The following is a 17,703-nucleotide window of genomic DNA, read 5'->3' on the forward strand; positions in this document are numbered from 1 at the left end:
TTTCATTTGCATTAACTGCATACTTTATTGTCCCTTTAACAACAGTTTGGCTAATCCACTGCACAACTTCCTGTAGCCACAGTGGCATAAAATGAATCCACTACTGCACAGCAATGTCTCATTTCACTCCAAAAACATTCAGACAGCTCTGCAAACAGGTCAAAGTCACTTGCACCTTGTGTGTAAAAAAAATCCTTTACAATCCATAGCAAGATTCCTTTTCTGTGGTCAAGTTCATGCCATAATTTACAATCCACCTAAAGCACATGATTTAATTTCGGAATAAAAGCAGATCCGTATCCAAACAGGTCAACTAACCTTGGTTAAATATTGGAAATCCCAAATGAAACAAAATGAGTTTACATGTAAAATAGTGGAACTTCAAAATAAAATACGTGAGAAATTTATAGAATTTTTCCTTGAAATTTTCAGCATTTCCTTGCATGATGATTGTCTTTGTGTACATTTTATTTGGGCGTTGTTGCCAGATTTGGTGATGCAAACAAATGTTTGTGTGTGCAACAATGAAACTTAGACTACGATTTAGGTAATCGCTTGATTCCCGTCTCTCGACTGCCTGGCCTTCATCGCACTGAAGACAATATTTTTAATTTACCTGATCCAGTACTGCTGGTTCCAGGTGTAATCGAGCAGTTTACGAGCTGTTCCTGAACGCACCGTGAGCATGTAGGGAATGATAGTAGCGGTGAGTCCAGCCCCTGGGTGGGGATTTGTGTGATTGATGGTCACCTCCCGAGAGTGTTTCATGGGCTCGCCCCTTCCCCGCCTCCCTCTCTCTCTCTCTGTCTGTGAGCAGGAATGTGGGAGCATCCAGGAGTCCAGTCAGTCACTCAGACAGCCTCACGTTTCCGCACCGCTCAGGAGTGAATAATTGATCTTTACCTCGGTTAAATCTATTCCCGAGGAGGAAGTAATTTGTGAACTGATCGCTTTGTCACTTTTTTTCGGATTTACAATCTTTGGTCGAAGGCGTTTCTTGTCTTTTTTTCCGCTCGGCTGTAGAAAAGTTTGCTTTGAGACCAAACACAGCTGGAGTCGGCAGATGGGAAGAAGCTCCGAGTGATCACCGAGCCCACCTTTTTCCGGAGCTCTCCCAACATGTAAGTTCAGTTCTCTGCTTTTTTTTTCTGTCTCAGCCTTGTTTTCATTACTCACATTCCGATAGAGAGAGCCCCGCGATAACACAGCGTGAGGTCACCCCTAACGAAAATCCCCACAGCTATAGCCTATATGTTGTTATGGAGGCTGCTCCTGCAGGCTGGTGTGATGAATGTCTATATACGCATGCTTATGTGATACTTAATGAGTATTTTACATTATTCCAAAGTCACGTGCATGTTACAGTGGGCTGTGTTGTTCCCGTAAATATGTGAAGCATGCAACCCTTTTGAAGTTAATAAGTTATTTGAAGGCTATTGCCCTATGATAGTAGAGTTGCCTTTCCTTTCAGACCCTCTTTTTAGATGAAAATCTTACTTTTGGTCTTTATAGTCAAACCCATCTATCCACTCTGAGTTTTATCCTGCTATTTTATTTCCTTTCTTTTTCCTCCATTTGATGCTGTTGTAATGAATGCAAGTGCTGTGGCATATCCATCCTATTAAACTTGGATTGATGATTTATTTGCATGACTTTGATTATAATCCGTTTGTGTTTGCTCATCATGCATCTATATTGAATAATTATACATTTCATGAAGCTTGTCCAGATTTATCTTTCTCTCTGCTTCATCATTTAGAGTGAGTAATCCTTCCTGGGATTGTTTTATGCCTTTGATGAAAGCTGTATTCATAGGGATGTTTCTGGTTTTCAACTTATCAAGCTGTGATTTATTTGATGCCAAAAGCCAGCAGCTCGTTTCCACACATGATTTGTCTGTCAGTCTGATGCTCCTCTCTCTCCTGACAGGGACCCGGAGTCACTGAGGAGGTGAAGACTGCTGGTGTTAAATGCTCACTGCGAGGCTTCCTGCACACAGCGACTGCTCATAAAAAGTGCTGTTAGTTCAGTGACTGTGTGAAGCGTTCACAGACTGTTTACCATGGCGTCCAGTCTGACATGTACGGGTGTTATCTGGGCCCTGCTGTCCCTGCTGTGCGCTGCCGCCTCCTGCGTCGGCTTCTTCATGCCCTACTGGCTGCTGGGGACACAGATGGACAAGCCTGTGTCCTTTGGCACCTTCAGGCGCTGCTCCTACCCGGTGAGAGACGAGGAGAGGCAGGCCACGGTGATGCTGGAGCAGTGTGGGCGCTACGCCTCCTTCCACGGCATCCCCAGTCTGGAGTGGAGGATCTGCACGGTGGTGACAGGCGTCGGGTGTGGCCTCCTCCTGCTGGTGGCGCTCACAGCTCTCATGGGCTGCTGCATCTCTGACCTCATCTCACGCACAATCGGGCGTGTGGCCGGAGGCATCCAGTTTGTAGGAGGTGAGTTTATGTTTGTCTGATCTTTAGAGTCAACCCATGACTCAACTTATCTGACTGAGGGTGAGAAGAGCAAAGGTTATAATTGCAATCATGAGGACATCTAAGGCTGACTAAGCTCAGATATTTCTGAATGGTTTATATTCCTCAGAAAGTACAAGAAGTTTCCAGAAGAACCTGTTCAAACTTAAAAGACGATGCCATTTTTGGCAGAGCTAGATGTTTTTAACAAGCCTGAAAAGTGAAAGAAGAGAGGAAATGAATCCAAGCTTTATTCTGAGTTGATCTGAAATGCACTTCTAATTGGGTTTGTATTGGTGCATCACTCTGGCAGTTCAAATCAGCCTTCAGTGCCTTTTGCATCATTTGCTGTGTGCCACACAATGATGGAGTCAAAACTAAAGTAGCGAAGTGCATCAGAGCAGCTCTGTTGCTGATTTTGTCTGGTGCAAAGTCAGCACCTCTCCTGACAGGGCTGTTGTTTGGTTGGTGAGGTGATCAGTCTCCATTTCTTATGCCATCAGGATCTAAAGACCCATCAGTGTCAGTGTACATAGTTACTGACACTTATTAGCACAGTTACAAACACAGACATGCTGGTGATGTTTGACACTCAGATCATTTTTGATCATTTGTATGTGTTGGGTTGTTCAGACAATCCCTTATCTCGGTTTAATGACCTGTTTTGGGTACTCAGATACCAAGTGACTGCCCTCTAGTGCATGCATCTTTTTGTTTTTATTTAACCTTTATTTAACCAGGAAGTCCCACTGAGATTAGAAATCTCTTTTACAAGAGAGACCTGGCCATGGTAGCAGCCATACAAAGTCAAAGTTGAGCGACGCGCTGATATCTTCTGCCTCTCCTGCAAACATCAGCCAACACATGATTCCCCTGGCTCTCTTACAGTGGCTAGGTATCCTAGCATGCAAGGCACAGTGAATAACAATGAGTTGGGGCAAATTAGGCTAGCAGTGCCTCTTTAACAGCTTTTCTCCCTCATATCATAAACTAGCTACTAATTGGGATGGAAAGTAATTCATTACATCTACTTAAAGTACTATAATTTAGTAGCTTTTCTTTTACTTCAAAAGGCAAATTAATACTTTTACTTCAACTTAAGTGAGTTTTCACCAGAATAACTGTACTTTTACTTGAGCATCATACTCTTGTACTTTCTCAACCTCTGTTGACTACACAGTAGCACACAACGAGAGAACTATTCTATGTCACTGTCTATGTTGTTGTTGTTGTTTTTTTACGTGAGACAAACAGTGCTTAACAAAATAATTAGACCACCCTAACCCTAACCAAAGTAAGGTTTATGCCACAGCTGCCCTAAATTAACAGCATTGGTAATTACCAAAATCATTTTTTATGTTTCTGCTTAATACACCAATATGTAGAAGCTCTTTAACCCAAATGATATTTTTAATGCTAAAATATAATTATTATTGTTATCCATGAATTTTCAAATTTACTGATTTACAAAAAACCTGAAAAAATAGTAAAGCACATTAATATTTTTTGATTAATATGCCAAATTATAGTTATTTACTTGCATTCCTGAACAGAAAAATGAGTTTTAGTGGTTGAATGTTATGCTTTATTAATTAATGACTTCTCAGAGAAGCCATGTAAGCCAGCTCAAATTTGGGTGAATTCAGTTTGAAATCCCCCTTTCCTGTTTAAAATGGTAAAATGTGGAGAGCTCAATGAAAATGAAAGAGTCCGCATTAAAGCACTTCATGCTGCTGAATGGTCTTTGAGACAAATATGACAGGTGGTCTAATAAATTTGTTAAGCACTGTATTTGCACCATGAGTGAAGTTATCCTCTCAGTCAGAGTTTGCACTTGTGACTATAGTTGTCTGTAAGAGATTCATGGTAACAATTCATCAGAATGTATTGCCTTTCTATAAGGTTGACTTTGCTTTGTTGTTGCTTGAAGAGACCCAACTTGCAGCAGATTTTCTAGAGTTACTGCAGCTCTGTAAATTAAACTTTATTTGGGTTCAATTAAGGCTTTCATTTTTGCTGTGTATCTGACTTTATTGCAGAGTTGTGACTTACCCTGAGCAACCTGGTTGGAGATCTTTTCTCTTGTTGTTGTTGTTGCGAATAATAAAAGAATATATTTCAATGCACAACTCCTCAGTAGCTACTCAGTACTTAAAGTAAACTTTAAAACAGATACTTTATATTTTTACTTGAGTAGATTTATAAACCAGTAATTGTATTTCCACTTAAGTAAATTTAAGCCAGAGTAACTATATTTCTACTGGAGTACAATAGTTGTGTACTTTTTCCACCTCTGTGTACTAGTTAGCTATTAAACTGTACAGGTACTGTTTAAATTGAGATGATTTGATTTAATATGAAATCTTACAAGGGAGTCATGATGTGTCATTCATGGATGAGCCAGTTCCAAGAGCTGGTTCCCTTTTTAATGATGGGATCCAGCTCCTGAGAGACGTGTTTTTCCTTGTTTGTTTGTTTTCTATCGTTAATTTAAAAACATGAAAAGGCAAAAAAGGTGCCGAATGAAGAGCTGTTTGGAAAACAAAAGACCTAGCCCCTACTGCTTCTGTTTGCTTGCTTAATACCACAGATCATGCCATGTGATGGGGTTGTCTTTAATATAGCCCAATACATGTTGCATCTATACTAAACAAGTCTGGATGAAGGCATCCCAGACCTCCTCCGTATGCAGTCAGAGCTGTAAGATATCAAACCCCTGTCAGCACACATTTAAATACATCCACACAAAACATTTGTATCCGAATGCCCAAAAAATGGATTTAAACCCCTGTTATCTATTGTACAAAAGGGATATACTGGTCTGTCTTCAGATCTGATTTTTCTACAAATCTGATTTGACCGCTGTCTGAACCAAGCCTCGGAAATATAGGCTATAGCTCTGAAAAGTTAGTGAGAACTTTCAGACAAAAGTGTAAATAAAACAAAACCACAGTGGTGAGAAAACAGTAGGACATGTCAATAATGATATCCATGAAAATTTCACCTCTGGCCATCTTCCCTCTGCCAGCAGACCTGCTGTTAGCCAGAAAAGCTGCTGTTTTCTAGACATGAAAAGTCTCCCACTGCGATGTTGGTCATGGTTTCTGGTGGATGATTTTGGCTATGTTTATAAGTCTTTATTCATGACTGCAGTTTTGAAACAAACACAATTCTGCACTCTTCATTGCTGAAATGAGGGAATTTAGGCAAGAATGTTAGAGGTGCTAATGTTTGTTGCTGTGAATTTTTGATCTGTCTTTGTTTGTGTTGATGCCAAAGGTGCTTGCATCATGTTTTGTGAATGACTTTTGGTTCTTTAAGTCTTTTATCCCCTTAAAAAAACTCAGTGTAAGTCTTAATGTTGTTTAGAACCAAGTGGAAACCTCCAGTGTTGAAAAAGAGGCCAACATGGAAGTGCAATAACCAACCATTTCTTGAGTGTCCACTTGAGGTTGGCAACAGAAGCCCTGGAAGTTTCGTAAACTCCCATAGAAATGTATGGGAAAAATAGTCACTTACCTTAAGACTAGTGGTGCTCCTAGGTGACAAATTTAAATTCTGGGTAAACCTAGATTATAATTACGTTCAGCTGACTAGTCTTTATTAATGAACACACTCAATAGAAACACTTGGTTTCTGTTGGCTTCTTCAGCCTGTGACCTCCAGAGTGCAAGGCCAGCACCTCCAGTGCCAGAAAACAGTGGATTGCCCCCTCCAGGTGGGGAGGGTGTCTTTGGCCTAAAAGAAGGAGTTCAAGTATCTTGGGGTCTCATACGTGAGTGAGGGTAGAAATCTGCAGGTGGATGGTGCAGCATCGGCAGTTTTGCAGATGTTGTACTGTACCATTGTGGTGAAGAAGGAGCTGAGCAGGAAGGCAAACCTTTACCGGTCGATCTTTGTTCCAATCCTCACCTATGGTCAGGAACTTTGTGTAATGACAGAAAGAATAAAGTCGCGAGTTCAAGCAGTCTAAATGAGATTCCTCAGGGTCTGGAGGGAGCTCAAAGATGAACCGCTGCTCCTTCACCTCAAAAAAGGGCCAGATGGTTTGGGCATCTGATCAGTATGCCTCCTAGTCGCTTCCGTGGCGGTCCTCCGGGCGCGCCAAACTGGAAAGAGACCCCAGAATAGACTCAGGACTCACTGCAGGGATTTTATATCCCATCTGGCCTGGGAATGCCTCGGAACCCCCCAGGGAGAGCTGGAAAATATTGCTGGAGAGAACAATGCCCCATTGCTGCGTATGCCTACTACATCACAGGACCAGTTGGAACCAATATGCATTTGTTATGATGTACAATATGAGCTTAATGTGGCACAAGTAAAAGTGCATGATCCAGAGGAACATGAACAGTTTAGCCCTAGCTCTATCAGCATGAAAAACGGCGGCAAGAAGACAGGAAGTGGTGCTGTACGCTCACTGTGTCAGTGGCACAGGCTTAAGTGTTGATGCACATGTTATATATAGCCAATTAGATTTTGTTGGATGCTGAACATTTGGTTAGACTTTGGAGAGTGATTGATTATCGTCCAGGCTGATAATTGGTCAGCCCCTACCTCCTACCCTTTCTAATCACAAACTATGGACTGTTGGCCGGATAAAGATGTGAAATATATCCTATGCAATGCATAGGTGTAACAGTCTATCTGGTGGGTCAGATTAGGTGTAAAGTTAACAGAAAGTTAAGTTAGCTGGTATTTCTCTGATGGCAGATGCCATCAACAGCTTCAAAAGTCACCTCCAGTACCAAATGAGTTCCTCCACTCAGACTTTGTCCAGGTTAATTCACAGCATATGGACATAATGAGAAAATATGATTCAGCATCTTCCTGCATGATACTCTTTTTCCTATGTACTGCAAACTTTACCATTATTAATTTTTTTAAGAATCTCAAAATCCATCAGTGATTTTGTGCTCTGGGTTTGCTCCAGAAAGCGCCTCTTGAAGTTGAATAGAAACCCCGGCCCTTTCTCCTCTCAAAAAAAGAGTCCATCCACACTGCAGCTCTGTCAATAAAAGCCTTTTTTGTTTGTTTGTTTGATTGCGGTAAGTGGACACAGCTCCACACGACATCAGCTTTGTTTGTGTGCACGGTTGTTTTTTTTCTTTTCACACGTGTTCTCCTGGGACGTGAGGTCTGAGGGAAGGCTTCCATTGAAACTGTAAGTTTCTCTGCCCTAGTTTAAGAAGCTGCAGCACTCCTAGCCCTCTCATTAACTCCAAAATGTTCTCTCACACACTGTGGCTCACCAGCCTGCTATTTACAATCCCCATCACTTCAGCTTGGCTTTAAAGAAGTGATGTGACAGAGAAGCAGGTTGCAGGCAGATTTGACGGAGCTGGCAGGTTTTTCAGAGGGATAAATCTGCAGAGGACCACCACTTCGCACCATGTCCTACTTCTAAAAGGCTTAACTACTTAGGAACATCAGTATTAATGATGTATAATATGGAGGATGATGAAGGTGAAGGCTGGTTAGTTTATTCAGAAATGTGCACTTTTATGTAAGGAGAGCTCCTTTAAAGCTCACAGCAACCCCACACATACGGAATTACAGCAAGCTGCTATTTTTGGTGAGAGGATTAAAAAATCCACGTCTGTCTTTCTTGTGATTTCTCCCCTTGGTAGACTCTCAAATCCAGACACGCATGAATTTAGATGGAGCCGGAGCAGAGGAAAGAGGGGTTCAGTACAAGGGGCACCGCTCCGTTCTTTGTATGAATGCTCCGGAGCCAAAAGGGCAGAGACGTCTCTGAAGGCCTAATTGGAAGTGACACAATTGGAGAGCTCGGTTGGGCTGCTCCATGTTTTGTCTTCGATCACTTTCCAGAGAGATGTCGAGGCGGGCGGAGTAAGTTTAGAGAGAAAGGGAGAGGAAAAAATACCTGATGATTGAAACATTCTGTGTTCACTTCTTAGTAACCGAGGATTCGCTGAGGAAAAAGAAGACCCACAGGGCAGAGACGGGGATGTGTGCTAAGCGATATGATCAAATCTCAGCGATTAGCAGGACCTGAGAGAGGGAGTAAATGAGGCGAGGAGTCAGTGAGGCAACGCATGAGAATCCAACAGAAGCCTCATGGTTCACCGTCTGATGCCGGTGTCTTCCCTCTTTTGTGTCTCCTCTGCTCCTATTGTTGGACACTAATGAAGAGTGTCTCAGAGAGGACAGGGCCTCCAGGCTGCCACCGGTCCAACATCTACTTTATATCTCCTTGTAATTTATTTCAATCCCATCAAATAGATTAAAGCTTTAGGGCTTTATCAGAGCCTTATCTCATTAGCTGCAGCCAGACTGAAAGAATAACTACACTTAATAACTATTACTGCTGCATATGTTGCTGTTTACCTTTTTTAATGCTGTTTTTAAGTCCACAGTGGCTTAATTGGTAATGGCAGAGGCCCAAAGAGTCGAAGTGAGCGTGAGACTATGAAGCCGTTCAGGCTCATAAATCAAAGGCCCGGGAACTCAGCGCTGCTTACATTAAACAACCGCCTTCACTGTACTTTTTGTTTTAGTTATGCAGCGGTGCAGGCTCGGTAAGTCTGTTGCACTGAGGGGAGGTTCAGACATTAAAAGATTCTTCACTTGGATTTGGTTGTTAGGGATTTTGATGCCCCACCCCCTGCAGAGACTCGTCTTGTCTTTTGGGTGCCCTGAGCAGAGCTGCACACAGCAGGAGGAAAGCTGTTTAATGTTTGTATGCAAGAGGAAGGATTTAAGACCTGTATTTATGCTTTTTCATTGTGTGAATTTCCTCTTAGCTCTTTGAGGTGCCTTTAATTTATGCTTTTTGTCTTTTGCTCTCAAGATTTAGCTCTCTGCATACAGACAGGTATAGTGCCTATAAAAAGTATTCACCCCCTTGGATGCTTTACCTTTTTATAGATTTTAGAAAGCAATCACTGTCAATTTGGTTCACCTTTTTGAAATAAAAAACCTCTTAATGTCAAAGTGACAACAGATTTCTACAAAGTAATGTAAATTAAATTAAAACATGCAAGTGACGGCGTAAGTATTCACCCCTTAGATGCATGTTTAGCTGCAATCACAGCGCTGAGTCTGTGTGGATATGTCTCAATCAGGCTTGCACATCTGGACACTGCATTTTTACTCCATTCCACTTTGCAAAACTGCTTGAGCTCTGTCAGGCTGGGGGCTCCAGAACATTCACCTTGTCATCTGTAAACCTTTTCTGTGTAGCTTTCTCTGTATGCTTCAGGTATTCTTGCTGGAAAATAAATCCTCTCCAAACCAGTTGTTCTCTTGCAGACTGAAAAAGATTGTCCTCCAGGGTTTTCTACATTTGGCTGCATTCATTTTACCTTCAACCTTTACAAGCCTTCCTAGGCTAGCTGCCAAGAAGCATCCCCACAGCATGATGCTGCCACCATGCTTCATAGTGGCAATGGTGCATTTGTGGTGATGTGCAGTGTTTGGTGTCTTGTCTGATGGCCAAAAAGCACCATATTGGTCTCATTAGACCAAAGAACTTTCTCCCAGTTGACTATTGAGTCTCCCACATGCCTTTTGGGGAACTCTAGTCCAGAATTAATGAGTTTTTTCAACACTGGCTTCCTCTTTGCCACTCTTCCATAAAGCTTTGACTGGTGAAGAACCCAGGTGACAACTGATGTCTCTCTTAGAGTCTCTCCCATCTCAGCTGCTGAAGCTTGTAACTCCATCAGAGTCGTCATAGTTGTCTTGGTGGCCTGTCTCACGAGTCTCCTTCTTGCACAGTCAATCAGTTTGTGAGGGTAGCCTGATAGGCACATTTACACATGTGCCATATTCCTTCTGTTTTTTAAAGATGGATTTATCTGAACTCCTGGGGGATGTTCAGTGCCTTGGCCTTTTTTTGTATCCAGCCTCTGACTTAAACTTTCCAAGAATCTTTTCTCTGAGTTGCTTGGAGTGTTATTTGGTGTAATGGTAGCTAGGAATACTGATTGGCTATTGGCTGGAGCTTCCAGTCACAGGTGTCTTTTTACTACAATTTCATGAGACACATTCACTGCACTCAGGTGATCCCCATTTCACTAATTGTGAGACTACTAGCACCGATTGGCTGGACCTCTGTTGAATTAGGTCAGTCAAAACAAAACTGCCCTTTATATGGTCAAATCAATAGAATTTGGCTTTTTTTGACTAAAAAATTACAAAAATCCCTTTAATGTCAAAGTCAAAACAGATTTCTATAAAGTAATGCCAATTAAATAAAAATGTGTAATATAAAATAAGTGATTACATAGATATTCATCCCCTTTATAGTGATAGTCAGTATTTCATTGGCGGAAGGGGTGACTGGGCTGTCCATTAACAATCAAATATCAGGACTGGGAGACCTGGACTTCAGAAAGTCAGTTTCTAATCACTGTTTTCCATCATGAGACAGCAGCTTGAAATGCCTGCATGCACTGTCTGATATAGATTTTATTGTGAAAGGTCATGTTGTTTGATTTTTGGACTTTGCTTGATTTTCTTGCCAGCTGTCTGTGGCTTTGCTTCTTTATCATACACCGTCTCCCAACAGCATGTGAGTGTCACATTGCATGCTCGCTGTCCACACTGCATATGTTAGACATGTAATTCCGTGTCTTGTGTATTTCAGGCTCCCGTTGTTGATAGTATGACATCTACCACTTTAATTTGAATGCGGCGTACAGAATTGTGGGACTTTGTATTGACATGCCTTTGGCAGCTTTGAGCTGAAGGGTTTTGTCTCTATGTTGACACAACTCAGAGGATAACATTTCAAACATGGATATGGATATTATTAATGCAAAACCATCTCCACTTTGTAGAGCAAGCTAAGAAGCTCTGCTGAGTGAGGAAAGGGAAAGAAAATCATGGAAATGTTCCTGTCCATCACACCTGATGCCATGTCATCAACATCTTTGACTGTTCCTCACCCAACAGGAGTGACAGAAGAAAATAGGAACAGGATGGCAGAGAACACAGCATGCATTGTCGCCTATATGCTGTCAGGATACTACAATAAGAATCAGTAATCAAGCTGACTTTGCTGCTGATGCTTGCTTACAAGAATGTAATGTTTGGTAATGCCAGCTTAGGTTGCTATGGTCCAACTACTCTGCAAAAGTACTTTTGCACACTCAGAGAGGGAAGGGTGTTCTGTTTCCTCCAGGAATCTAAGGGGTTGTGGTCTTTGAGATCTTCAGAAGAGCTGAACCTTTTAAAAACAAAACTTGGTGTATGATTAAATGAATATTTTGTCTGTCAGATGAAACAAAACAAATTACGTAGTAGGCATGCATGGTTGTTGAGGAGTAAACTACAGAATTTGAGGTCAACAGGCAAAAATTGTTTTTGTCATCATTGTTAACTAGTTAACAAAGCCGGTAAGGAGAAGAGCAAAAACATCTTTTCACAGAGAAAAGCTTTCAGTGTGGTTCTCCTTAACCCTCTGAGACTGATGTTTTTGTATATGAAAAAGAGAACAAGGTTATTTAAATTTAAATAACTTTTGAACCATAAATCGTAGCCATTTACTTTTTTCTTCTCTGGAATCTCTCCATTGTGTCATTCTAATGATGCCGTCCATGCTGTCATAGCCCATTTGCAGGTTTTTCTAGCAGGCCTAGAACTTGTTCGTCTTTCTGTTGTCCTTAGAGATTAAGTCCACTCCAGTAGCTTTGATATTGAACATCTTTTTATCAGTTTTTTAATCCATTTTTTATGTTTCTCTATCACTACTTTAACATTAACCACCATATTATTTTCTCACAATGGTTGTCACATGGGTTTTGACAACCAGTGTCAGGTTGTGACAACCAATGGCAGGTTGTTACATCAACAAATGGCCTGAGTAGCTCATAATGGAGAGAAGGAGAGTCAGAGAGCCTGTGATATGGCCCACTGTGTCACTGCAGCCAGGAACTGCTTTAAATAATGGCTCATAATCAACCTATATTAAAAAGCATAGGGACTGTTTTTGTAAATATGTGAATAATTTGAAGACTTTTGTCACAGAATGACTATTTTTTTTCACTTTTTGGCCCCCAAGAGATGAGAGAACAAGTTTGTGGGGAAAAAAAGTCCTAGTCATCATTGTTTACACATAAAAGTCATTGAGTTTTAATTTCCATTTTGTTTTTCTTTTGTCTTCAAAGTCCCACCACTTTTTAAAAATGTAAGTGACATTACTGCAGCACATGTATTGTTTTTTCTTTTTTTCTTCTTTTTTAAGACAGTAAGTCCAGGTGAGACAAAAAAATGGTTAAAGAATAGCTGAGGTCTCAGAGGGTTAAAAGAGAAATGTTGTCAAGTTCCAGAAACTTAAAAAGATGCTTTGCAAACTTTAAGGCTATCTTATTGCTACAGATACAGCAGGGGAAGGTGCAAATTATTGCACGTAATGATATAAAAGCTGAATTTGTGCAGATTACCGAGGATGTATGCAAAGAAAAACAGTAAATGTATCATTATACCAAGCATTTCAGATAAACTGCTATTCATAATGTCAAAGGAACATTAAGGTAATGATCTGTGACACTGCACAGCTATTTTTTGTCCCGTATTTGAATCTTGACTTATATGATTTGTGGCCAGTAATAGGATCTGAGACTCTATTCCTTGTGCAATCCAAAACTAGCAGTGCGACCGAAGGGAGTGGAATTTAAATTGGGCCTTATTAGAATGAATTGCAAATGGACCCAGTTTATTTGTCTGACAACAATCTCTTGTTGCCCTTCAAGACAGTCAATCAGATAAAACTGCTGTCATCCAAAAACAAAGATCACAGACATTGATTTTCAGCAGTTGAAGCCAAAATAGCATCGGCAGTAACATTAGGAGAGGCAGTGAAGAAGAATAGTTCCCTAACCTGCCTGAAATCGCTCAAAAATATTGCCTGACCTGCAGAAAATGTCAGCTGGATTGAAATCATTTTACTCCTTGATAAAAATGTCAGAAGACATAGCTTCTCAGGGCTGGAGGATATGGGCTGTGTTTTATTGAGATGGTGCTGAACTGCTGCGTCCTTGAAGCCCAGACAAACGATATGATGCATGAAGGGCTGCTCTTGTCCTTTTTCAGGGGAGTGTGTGGGAATATTATGTAGGGTACAAGCAGAGGACTTCATGTGGACTGCTGCTGTTTCAGAGGAGGAGCTGACCCAGAAGTCCCCAAGGGATGGGGGGAAAAAAAAGTGTGAAACAGCTCAACGCAGCATATTTCACTGCCATAAGGGAAGGTTGTGGGCAGCTAGAAATCCTTGAAGGCTAATTTAGTCTGTCATTGTTTGAAGGAGAACAAACACTGTTTAGTGTTTCACAAGAATATTCAAGCCATCTCTGCGGAATTGACACAAAGCACTGGACGCATTTAACATCCTTTACGTTAAATACTACTGAGTTATAGCAGTCTTTTGATGAAATAACATGAGAAATTGTAGGTTTTCACACACTTTGTGGCATCCAGGTTCTCCAAATGGTTTTGTTTCCAGGCACACTGAATATCAAACATGGTTGGTGTTTACAAGTCCAGATGGGGCTGCCTCTGATGGGACAACCACTGTAGCTATTAATAGTGACGTGAATGTAAGGGTTCACCAAGCACATGTGTACTTTTAAACCTCACAAACATGACGGCAAAAAACACAAATCGAGCGTAGAGCGTTAGATCAGGAAGGCCACAGAGTCAAGCGCTGCCGTTATTTAGATCAGCTGATCTCAAGCCCTCATCAGCTGATGAACAGCTGATTCGCTCTAAGTACGCTATAGGCTAATTGCACTCATTCTACCATATGTAAGCTGCTCTTGCCTGGCTACACTTTGCTGCTCACTTTGCAAGCTGCTTTTGCAACCTTCCTCCACCCCAGCTCCTTCTTTATCATGTATCCGAGTCATTCTGTTGTCATTCATACCTGCTCTGCTTCTCTCCCTGCCTCAGGCTTTTGCTGTAGGCGCCAGAAGAGCAGGAATGTGTGCTGTTCCTGCTTGATGCTTTACACACAGGCTTGTGGAGGGCAGGGGGATCCCAGAACAGCCACGTGGCAAAATATGAATTATAGCAATAAGAGCAAAATTAATGACTGCTAATAAAAGAGTGAAAAATGTATAACTGCAAACCTTGTGTTTTCTTGATGAAGTGGTCCTGACTGATCTGGGCCTCAGGCCAAGTGGAATTTTAAAAAGAAGACCAGCTTGTGGGATTATGGCAACAACATGACCGCTGAGCCAGCTAATGATGTTGATTATCCTCCATATTTGTTGTTCTTCTGAAGACACTTCTGATCATGTAAATCTCTGTGGGACCTCTTGCCAGTGGTGCCATTGCCATTAGTACTTGCCATTGCTACTTACAGTAGCGAAATGGTCCTGTTGGTTGCATTGTCTACTGTGCATTTGGAGGGTTATAATTCAAAAATTGTTTGAAACTGTGCTTACCTCTGTGGTCTACCATGTTAAGATTTGAAAGCAGTCTGGTGCGCTGCCAGTCTTACAGGAGTCATTTGACCAGAGGGAAATATTTCAGTTTAATCTCTCAAAAGAAGAAAGCTTCAAAGATGGACAGAATTTATTAAAAAAATAGTGAAATGGAATAAAACCAAAGAAGGCTGGAGTGTCAGATTTAAAGGCCATGTTTGTGTGGGAAACAATGAGACTCACTGGGTTTAGCCTCCGCTTTGTGCAGGCTTGTTGGCCACGCTGGTTGAACACTTCCCACGCCAGCCTCTGCTGAAGCTGCAGCTGATCTGAACTATCAAATAATTGGCAGTGTTGCCTTCTGGGAAAGCTTCACCATTTAGTTTTCTGGCTGATTGGCTGTGTTTACACCTCTGTGACAGCGTCTCGTTTGCCCACACTGGTGCGGACTGTCAGTAAACTAACAAACTGAAGCTGTGGAGAAGACATAAATACCTGTTACTCTGGGCCTTTTTTCCAGCCTAATTTCATGTGTACGGCTTTCTTGAGCTGTGTTGTTCACCCAGAGGGGACCTGTAACACACAACATGTAATACAGCATCCCGGTCATGTGTTTGAGGCCAGATGAAATTAAATTTACCACGTCTCCCTGCACCACCTCTACAGCTCAGAGTGTATGTCAAGGGCATGAGCTGGAGCAATGAATTTAAAGACATGTAAATAAATTACAGATGGGCTGCCATTGTGGCTTCTATACCGCCGCCAAGGGCTATTTGGCAGCCAAGTGTGTTGTCCTGTTTGAGAGCCATACCAGCACAGCCAGGAGCTTTGTCCTTGTGTCGGCTTTGAGAGCTTCTGCCAGCTGGATCCCACCCAGTCCCAGAATGTGTGCTTCCACTCCCCTCTCAGCACCAGCACTCATTTTCAAGAGGTACAGGAAAACAAAAAAACCCATCCATATGAGGATGACTCCAGGTTGAAGAGCTCATTTTGCGGGGGGAATACTCTGTCTGTATTATGGTCTCTTGACAGTCATTGTTTAATGGTGTCAAATCATGAGACATTTCCAAGGTGATGAGTAAATATTCCCTGACACCCCTTGTTCTCCTTTTACTTCCAAAAACTGATCTGTATTCCTTCTCTGTCGCAGGCCTGCCAGTTTGCTGCGATGATGATGGACTATGCTGTCTCACCTGCCATGTAGGCATTGTATAAAGCTAACGAGATTGCAGCGGTCCGTATGTTTGGGAGGAGAAAGCCCGGCCTTTTAAATGCAGATGCGACTCTGTGTAATGGTTTTTAAACGCCGCCTTGCTTCTCATTGCTTACGTTTCCGGCCACTGATGGTTATAAAGTAGACATCTCTTCCTCTGGCTTGATTGATCACCTAAAGTGCAGACCGCTCGTGCAACTCTGTAATGTGCTCATTGAAGCAGGCAGCTATTTTTGCTCAACATACAGTTCCCTCTAACCCCCCCAACGTCACCACAAGGGTGTTTGGAGCCAGAGAGCAGTCAAACGGAGCCGGTGCACCGTAGGCACTTTATTTTCATCATCACTGTGGTCTATCTCTCTCCTTCACCCTTCGCTCTCTCTAAGGATGAACTCACACACGGCCCCTCTCTAACCTTCCTGCTTACTGGCGTATTATTTCCACTACTCTCTTTAACTCCCTATTTCAGGCTCGCTTCACCTTTCCCCTATTTCTGCTTTCTGTCCACCCCTCTGTGTCCTTCCTCTCTCTTTCTCCAGCCCCTTCCCTCACTCTTCTTTTCCACCTCACAGTGGCTGTGCTTATTGCTGTCTGCAGGCAGGGGAAAAAAATAGATTGGGCCGGTACCCAGTGACCCGAGGAACGGACCTGGGCTCAGCCAGAAAGAGAGAGCGGATGAAAGAAAAAGAGTGAGACAGAAACAGAGAGAAACAGGGCGGAAAGCCCGGCATCAACAGGGATTTAGTTTTGTCAAACAGGAAGTCTGGGGAACCAAAGGACAGACAGAAGGGTTATTTCAGTCTGTTCCTCTGTTAAGTCATTGTTTTCTCTGCCATGGAAGCAGGCGTGCTGCATTTCGGGTTGCTTTTGTCACTCGGAAAGAACTGTTCCAGAAAACATGTCTGCTGTGTCTGCATTCGTGTCTGGAATTAATGCGCCAGTAAAAACTCAAAACGGTGCCACAGTCATGGAGACTTCATGAAATTAGGATTTAAATTTGGACACGCTCATCAGTAATTTGGACCTACTTATCTACCCAGCAGAAACGTCCAACATTTGCAGGTTTCAGCTGCTGAAATGGGATCAAATTCTTCTGGTTTGGCACTTTTGGTTAGCAACGACTGTTTTTTAACTTCTTTCTCACACGTTATTGACATTCAGATCAATTAATGAACAGGACTAATTAGACTGGTTGCCATGCTAGCAGCTCTGTAAGGCTGCACTAAGCAACTTCCATGCTTTGAACTAAAGTCTGACGTCAGCATCCTTATGAGCTCTAAACACAGAGTAAAGGCTGAAGCTGATGGGATTGTCATCTCTTTTAGGCTACAGGTCATCGGACAAATTAGAAGTCTGATTTTAAAAAGACAAAAAACAGATGATTTAAAATTTCAAATAGAAGTGTAAGATCTGGGCTTTTCAGTGGTTTTCATTCAAAACTGTATTGACCAATGACATAGAATCAGGCTTTGGGATATACAGATAAAACAATCTGTGTTGACAACAATAAAGAGGCAGAACCTCACCGTGCTCCCATCTGCTTTATTCTTCTGATGATTTATTTGTCTCTGTAAACAGAAATCTGCATCAAAGTGCAGCTAACAATCCATTATAAATCAAACACTTGAGCCAA

At 41.9% G+C, this 17,703-nt stretch overlaps 1 protein-coding gene across 1 annotated transcript in view; it reads left to right on the forward strand.

Annotated features, from left to right (window-relative positions):
* The first annotated feature begins 820 nt into the window (after positions 1-820).
* LOC121522979 (LHFPL tetraspan subfamily member 6 protein) overlaps positions 821-17,703 on the forward strand; it is an 83,730-nt gene continuing 66,847 nt past the window's right edge. Inside the window, exons 1-2 of the mRNA XM_041807691.1 lie at positions 821-1,121; positions 1,930-2,447. Of these exons, the coding sequence (XP_041663625.1) occupies positions 2,063-2,447 (385 nt within the window). The 5' untranslated portion in view covers positions 821-1,121; positions 1,930-2,062. The remainder of the gene's footprint in view (positions 1,122-1,929; positions 2,448-17,703) is intronic.

Source organism: Cheilinus undulatus, linkage group 2, assembly GCF_018320785.1.
Source record: "Cheilinus undulatus linkage group 2, ASM1832078v1, whole genome shotgun sequence".
Classification (NCBI taxonomy): domain Eukaryota; kingdom Metazoa; phylum Chordata; class Actinopteri; order Labriformes; family Labridae; genus Cheilinus; species Cheilinus undulatus.